Below are 8,162 nucleotides of genomic sequence, written 5' to 3'. Positions count from 1 at the left end.
CCCCCCCCCCCCCCCCGCCGAGAATCGAACCCGGGTCTCCCGCATGCCAATCCCACACTCTAACCACACAGCCACCGCCGTCGGTTCTTAAATATACTATTTTTCTCACCACCACATATCATGCCCCCATCTACCAGATCCCAATAGATAGTATCTTAATAGAATAAGTTGTATGGAAAAATGAAATTCTATTGTTTTTTTCCATAAAATTGTTTTCATTGAGTATTTGAATAAGAAAAAAACGCACATACAAGTTGTGGAATTTTTCAATAGTCAGTGAAAAACTAATAGGAAGTTTAATAGAAACCCAGGAGAATGTTACAGCGAAAGTGCTAGGTTTTTTTATGAAATTTCGTCGTACGTGTATGGCATGCTCCAAGTGTGCATATTTCTTTTCTTACAATTTTCCTTGCATTTCGTATGTGCTATCACAATATCCTTCGAAAAAGCTTAATGATTTAGTGAAAAATTCGTTACCCATTGTCAATTCCATTGATCCCAGTTTTATCTCCCATATCTCCCACTATGATCCCAGGATAAGGCAGATATGTTTTGGGATCCCTAACAGGTACAATAAATGCATTCAATCCATGACCCTCTCCGTGTGTTATCAACTGAGCAAAAACAATAGCCACTACACAAGTTTTACCTGAAACAAAAAAATTAATTGATCAAAAATCTCGCATCACACCTTCTCTGAAATGAAGAATGTTAACCTATGTTTAACAAACAATTCCAAGTTTTTTTATGTTTACAGGAGAATATATGAAATTTTTCTGGCGAGTCAGAACAATTCATCGCAATAGCTTCGACAAAATGAAATTAATAATTTTCTCCTTGTGCATCGTGTATTATAGAAATGATCAAACGTTGAATAATCAACTTGGATTGGTCGATTAAAATTATTATCAACCTGGGCGTACTGCAATACTGAAGCAGCATTTTCCAAGCAAAATGACCTATTACACATGATGAAGTCCGTTCATTCTTCGACACATTTGATGGTTTGCACTGAGATCGTATATACAGAAATTGTAGTAGTTCCATTCTCATTACACGATGCATATATTAAATTCTGCGAAATTACCAACTATTACAACCCGAAAAAATTGAAACAAAATTAAAATGCAATTAAATAGTATCAACCCAACTACACATTCAGCAATCTTAATTCCAAAACTGTATAATTTGTTATGTCCGAAGGATTTTTCAGGCGGCAAAATCCTGAGTTTCTGAATTTATTCGTTTGACTCTGATAATTCTGATATTGGGAGTTCCTTGGTTAACAATAAAAATAAAGTGCGATAAAATATTTCTTACCGCGTTTTCCCAAGTGTTTATGAGCAATCTATTCATTCTGCACTCTTACCTTGCTTTCTTCTTCACATATGGGACTGGAGATTACAGATTTTCTATTTTGAATGGGTCTTTGAAATAATTAAAGCAAATTTTTGGAAAGAATAACACCTTTAATTATCGGTTTTTCTCAATTAATCCAAGTTCACAGTGACAGGGGAAATTCAATGTTGGTTTGATTTGACTGATTTTCCGCGAATCACAAGGTTGAAATTTTGTAACAATATATACTTAGGATTTACTTACAGGTTTTCTGCTTGTTGCAACTGTAATCCCAAACAGATGGAAGCGTCGTCCCAGACGCTTATTACAATTCCTCTCTTTACAATATTTTTAGTTCACAATGTTTTCAGTCTTTTTAAATTAATAGTCCGAATTATTTATAGATACACACACTTGTACCGTAAGGCGTTTGGAGTCGCGAAAGCCTTATCGGTTCGTACGCGTAATTTTAATGCCGAAAATGCGTATCTCTTCTTTTTTTGATACTTGAGGATGCGAAATCCACACTAATTTTGATGAGGGGTTTTGATAACTCAAATTTCCGAATTACAAAATCGATCAATTTCCGCTAGCGATCGTCAGCACTCAGGAGACCACCCTCGAAATCTAGTTCACTGATTTCTGTTGGGAACCATGCCGAAAAAGTGAATTTATCCGATTTGTAACCGAAATATCCGAGTTACCGAAGATTGGAGAACGTATTCGTTCTCCGGGTTTTCCACGACTGGTTTTTAATTTTGTCAATTGTAGTTTTCAAGTCTTGAGTTTAGGCGTTGGCTTTATGGGGTGAAAGTTGGTGATTTGGAGGTTTATGACGAAAATTCGACGTGGAACACCTGTTCACGTTGTCGAATTTTCGCTGATTCTACTCCTGGGGTTTTTGGAATATTGGACTTTGAAATAGCCTGAGAAATTTAGGGCGATGTTGAAATTGCCTGTTGGCAATTTCGACATCGGTTGTGCCGAAAAGAGTCATTGAAATGTATTTTATGTTCATTTTCAGATTGGGGGTGGTTTAGGGGTTGTTATTCTTGAGGGCTGTTTTGGCTTGCCAGAAGAGTCTCGATGATTCGAACAACTTTTGTTGAGGACATTTTTCTAGGAAATGCGTTGTTTGAGTGTCACGTCGATTGTTAGTGGTTGTTTATTTAGCTAGCTCTTTTGTTTATGGATGGAATGTCGAAAGTGTTGGTTTGTTTTCTTGCGCTGGTTGTGCAGCATTTTTGGAAATGTCGTTTTGGTTGGAATTTGTTTTTGTCTATTTATTCAGGTTGGTTGAAAATTTTTAGAGGAATTTGTTGTTGACAATTGTAATTGTTATCCGATTGGATTGAGTGAGGGCTTAAATTGTTTGGTTTTGTTGCCCGGTCGTTTTTTGTTATGGAAAGTTTTGTATAAAACTATTATTTTGGGTTTTAGCAAAAATGATTGTTAGGAAAAGGTTGGACCCCTGCTAAAGTTATTTGTTAATAACTTTTTCAGTGTTTAGAATTTCTTTTTGGGTTGATGGGTCAAAAGTTTCATCGTGGTGGGGCGGAACTTTTGACGTATTTGTATGGTGCGAGGATTTTGTTTTTATAATTTAGTTTGGAGGAATTTGTTTATTTCGTATAGGGTAGTGGGGGTAGGTTTTTGTGGTGGTCCAAACGGGGTGTGTGAGGGCTCAAAGTTTTTTTTTCGTCGAGGGGAACAATTTTGGTCCTTTGCACTTAATTGTTTGGCCCTTTGTTTAATTGTTATTCATATTTTTCTGTAATTTAAATCTCGTACGCCGTTGTTTATTTTGGGTTTTGGATATTTTGGAATTGGGGGAGGATTTTGAAAGGGGGATTTTAGGCTGAGAATAATTTGGACATAACAAATTAAAACGTGTGAATGTTCAATTTGTTGCGCGCAATCCGACAAGTATAATTTGAGCACATGAAATTCAAGAAAAAGAAAATCCATCAATTGAATCCGAGTTTTATGGATTTTGTTTTTTTGGACATATTTGCATTATACTGTGACGAGGCACATTATTTATTTTTTATTATTTTTCTACATATTTTTTCCCACTGCCGCCTAAAAGGTAAATCCCGCCACCGTTGGATACCCCTTCCCCAGACTTTTCCCCTCATCGCCCCTCTATCCCTGCCCCTGGACATCACGAAGACATCAGCCGAAGGAAGACATCAGTTCCGGCCCCACCCGATCAATTGGAAAAGTCAACGCCTTCTGGAAATTCCCCATACTAGACCCCCGAATATTCAACACCAGCAATAATCCCTTGTGAGACATCCCTGGATTGTGGTCATCGTCACCACTCAACCATGCTGATTGGCCCCGATTGCTCCCGAATTAAAACCCGAAGGACATCGACACCTGACGAACCTCCACGAATCGCGAAGGAAAAGAAGAGACCGTCACTCGTGCATTAGCTGCCCCGTGAATCGCCACGTGCCCCGAAAGTAGTAATAGTGAATACAGTAAAATTCGCCCGGAAGTATTGGCGCATAAAAAGAGGACTTTTGATACATCGAGCTCATCCCAGCTCTAGTATTGGTGCCCAGGAAACCCCGAGGTGGAAAGGAGGCTCTCCAGGAAAACGCCCTGGTATTTTGAAGGAGTGCAAGGCGCCGGTGGAATTCCACATGTTCGCCAGAGTTAAGTCCCATCGTGAGTACGAGTTACCCCCCTCATTTTCCCTCTTGACCCCACAATATTACCCTTCATACCCCCCAACAGTGAGCCTACACTCTCTTGTTTCTTCCCCATTTAGTTATTCTTCTGATATTTAGTTGCATTCCCTTGACACGACTAGCTTCTCCCCTTTTTCTGCATTAGAGTCACTCCCTTTTTTTTACGTGTACAAAAGTTGCCTGGCCTTACCCATAACCCTAGATCCAAGTAAAAGGCATTTCAAGCGTCTTACAATGATCTATTATGTAAATTAATAGAAATATAGATATTCAGTTAATTTTATCCCTCATTTGTCCTCATTATTTAATTGCCCTAAATCCCCCTTTTAGGAAATAATAATAAATAAATATTGAAAGGTCACAATACATATGCAAAAAATTGTGAAATCCAATATGTGTATCGTATAATTAAAAGGTGCGGATTAAAAAACATCACATGTATCAGGAAATGAAGCGATTCCATTGGGTTTACTAAGTCCTTTTATGACGAAAAGAAATTATGGTTCAACATGAAGGAAACAATCTTGTCGATGAGTTAAGAAATTAACCAATTATTCAGTCCTTGTGAAGATGATCAGAGCGTTGTATCAATGCAAGACATGATTGGAGAAATATATTTGCGTGTGAACCCACAAAACATTGGGCGGAATTCATTATTACCTAAATTTCCCACCCAACACTTGGCAGCCTGGAAATCAGGTGTGTGAATGACAAATTCACGTGTGGCTGGATCGTAGGTTGCTGTCGTACGCATCATCTTCGTGTTACTTCCATGGCCAACCTCGGTAAGAGCAAAACACCCCAACATCTGCGCAAGTGGACATTATTCAGAGACTGACTGAAGAAATCGCATGAAATTTCTGGAGATATTCGCTGTTATTGCAATAACAAAGAGAGCATAATTTCGAAACATCTAATTGTCAACACAATATTTACCGTAAAGCACCTCTTCCAAAAATATGAAAAAGGAAAAACCAAAATAAGCAGAAATAGGAAATATCCTTAGCTGAAGGACCTGGCCGGTGGCCTGTTTTTGCATGAACTTGCAACGAATTTCGCTAAAAATGGAATGGAAATAGAAAATCTCACGTTTAATCGCCCTTTCTATTTCGATATTATGGAAAATATCAAAAAGAAAAGTATACCCTAGGGGAACCAGTGGATAGCTCGACTCTCTATTTGTTCCTGGAGTGCAGAGAAAGTTGAGAGTTCGTGGAGAGTTGGACTGACAGGGCCAATTCTCTACTCATGAGTACTTTTAGAGAGTAGATAGCTTAGGGGAGGACTGTTCTGGGCTTCGTGGATTTAGACCCTTGAGTAATCGGACCATCTAATCTTTAGAACCTTAGACCTCATGCCTCTTTAAACGCCCAGACCCGAAATTTTTTGTGAACGCTGAATGTTATGGCCCTAAAAGCTTCCAAACCCTACAGACTATGATTCATATATTGTGACCGTTATATTTTCAGACCCTTATTGATTCTAACCCTTAGATTTTGACCCTAAAAATTTCTGACCCTTGAAAAAGTCTGACTTTCAAATATTTGAACCATATTACTTTTGACCCTACTTTTTCTAGAGAGTAGAGAGTTGGGATCGGATGCTTGGTGGGGGCTACTCGCCACTCTCTACAATTTGTGGAGAGCGGATAGTGGGGATTGCGGACTCAATATGTTGTGACCCTTAATGCTTCTGACCCTAAGATTTCGGATTTTGACTCTAAAAATTACTGACCTTTAAAAAAGTCTGACTGTCAAATATTTGAACCATATTACTTTTGACCCTACTTTTTCTAGAGAGTAGAGAGTTGGGATCGGATGCTTGGTGGGGGCTACTCGCCACTCTCTACAATTTGTGGAGAGCGGATAGTGGGGATTGCGGACTCAATATGTTGTGACCCTTAATGCTTCTGACCCTAAGATTTCGGATTTTGACTCTAAAAATTACTGACCTTTAAAAAAGTCTGACTGTCAAATATTTAAACCATATTATTTTTGACCCTTAAAATGAGGCCAACTCTACTATCCACTTTTGTAGAGAGTAGAGAGTTGGGATCGGATGCTTGGTGGGGGCTACTCTCCACTCTCTACAATTTGTGGAGAGTGGATAGTTGGGATTGCGGACTCAATATGTTGTGACCCTTAATGCTTCTGACCCTAGGATTTTGGATTTTGACCCTAAAAATTTCTGACCCTTAAAAAAGACTAACTGTCAAATATTTGAACCATATTATTTTTGACCCTTAAAATGAGGCCAACTCTCTACTATCTACTTTTGTAGAGAGTAGAGAGTTGGGATCGGATGCTTGGTGGGGGCTACTCTCCACTCTCTACAATTTGTGGAGAGTGGATAGTTGGGATTGCGGACTCAATATGTTGTGACCCTTAATGATTCTGACTCTAAGATTTTGGATTTTGCCCCTAAAAATTTCTGACCCTTAAAAAAGTCTGACTGTCAAATATTTGAACCATATTATTTTCGACCCTTAAAATGAGGCCAACTCTCTACTATCTACTTTTTCTAGAGAGTAGAGAGTTGGGATCGGATGCTTGGTGGGGGCTACTCTCCACTCTCTACAATTTGTGGAGAGTGAATAGTTGGGACTGCGGACTCAATATGTTGCGACCCTGAATGCTTTTGACCCTAAGATTTTGGATTTTGACCCTAAAAATTACTGACCTNTAGAATTTTCCCAATCCGAACTCAAATGAGCATCTGATCGATTTTAGGAGTCCAAGTAGGAACTTTTTAACAACTATAGCCAAAATGAGCTCGGATTTCTGTCTAAAATGGTTTGTAGTTATTTGTAGTTCTCCCAGATTTTGCATGCTCCGAGAAAAAAGGGTGGTGTAGATTTGAGGTATGTAGAAAAATTCGTTTGTAGGTGTTTCTAACAGTGAAAAAAATCAAAAAGAAAAGAAGATCTTTATGAACCAACGTTCATACTCAATTGTAGTTTTGGAATTTTTCCAATCCAAACTCAAACGNTGTGAAGAGTGGATAGTTGGGATTGCGGACTCAATATGTTGTGACCCTTAATGCTTCTGACCCTAAGATTTCGGATTTTGACCCTACAAATTTCTGACCCTTAAAAAAGTCTGACTGTCAAATATTTGAACCATATTATTTTTGACCCTTAAAATGAGGCCAACACTCTACTATCTACTTTTTCTAGAGAGTAGAGAGTTGAGATCGGATGCTAGGTGGGAGCTACTCTCCACTCTCTACAATTTGTGGAGAGTGGATAGTGGGGATTGCGGACTCAATATGTTGTGACCCTTAATGCTTCTGACTTTAAGATTTCGGATTTTGACCGTAAAAATTTCTGACCCTTAAAAAAGTCTGACTGTCAAATATTTGAACCATATTATTTTTGAAGCTCCGTGAAGTGGGCACCCCACTTGCTTGGATTTGAACCAAAATTTCATAATTGATAGATTTTGAGCTACGCGTGATAGTAGTAACGTTTTTCTTGTTTGTACTTTGAAATTGAGCGTCCAATTCGTTTTTGAAATACAGTTAGGAACTATTCCATAGTTAGAGCTAGAGTGACATTGGATTCTCGTCTGCAATCGTTTGTAGTTGATTGTAGTTTTGGAATTTTCGCAATCGGAAATCAAATGAGCGTCCAATCGATGTTTGGAGACCAAGTAGGAACTGATTGAAAGCTATAGCCAGAATGAGCTCGGATTCCTGTCTAAAATCATTTGTAGTTGTTTGGAGTGCTCACAAATTTCCAATGCACCGAGAAAACGGGGTGGCAGACAGTTGATATATGTAGAAGGATTTGTTTGTAGTTGTTTCTAACAGTGAAAAAAATGAAGAACCTTATAAACCAACGTTCATACTTGATTGTAGTTTTGGAATTTTCCCAATCCGAACTCAAATGAGCATCTGATCGATTTTAGGAGTCCAAGTAGGAACTTTTTAACAACTATAGCCAAAATGAGCTCGGATTTCTGTCTAAAATGGTTTGTAGTTATTTGTAGTTCTCCCAGATTTTGCATGCTCCGAGAAAAAAGGGTGGTGTAGATTTGAGGTATGTAGAAAAATTCGTTTGTAGGTGTTTCTAACAGTGAAAAAAATCAAAAAGAAAAGAAGATCTTTATGAACCAACGTTCATAC

At 38.4% G+C, this 8,162-nt stretch overlaps 1 protein-coding gene across 1 annotated transcript in view; it reads right to left on the bottom strand.

Moving 5' to 3' along the window:
* The window catches only part of LOC107040129 (peroxisomal acyl-coenzyme A oxidase 3), a 128,210-nt gene that overhangs the window by 59,108 nt on the left and 60,940 nt on the right, over window positions 1-8,162 (bottom strand). Inside the window, exons 4-5 of the mRNA XM_015260072.1 lie at window positions 4,698-4,845; window positions 478-649 (exon numbers count right to left, since the gene is read on the bottom strand). Of these exons, the coding sequence (XP_015115558.1) occupies window positions 478-649; window positions 4,698-4,845 (320 nt within the window). The remainder of the gene's footprint in view (window positions 1-477; window positions 650-4,697; window positions 4,846-8,162) is intronic.

The sequence above is a fragment of the Diachasma alloeum genome, unplaced genomic scaffold (genome assembly GCF_001412515.2).
Source record: "Diachasma alloeum isolate Michigan unplaced genomic scaffold, Dall2.0 Dall_scaffold_00320, whole genome shotgun sequence".
Taxonomy (NCBI): Eukaryota; Metazoa; Arthropoda; class Insecta; order Hymenoptera; family Braconidae; genus Diachasma; species Diachasma alloeum.
Note: the sequence above shows the minus strand (reverse complement) of the source record. Positions and strands in the feature narration are given on the sequence as shown.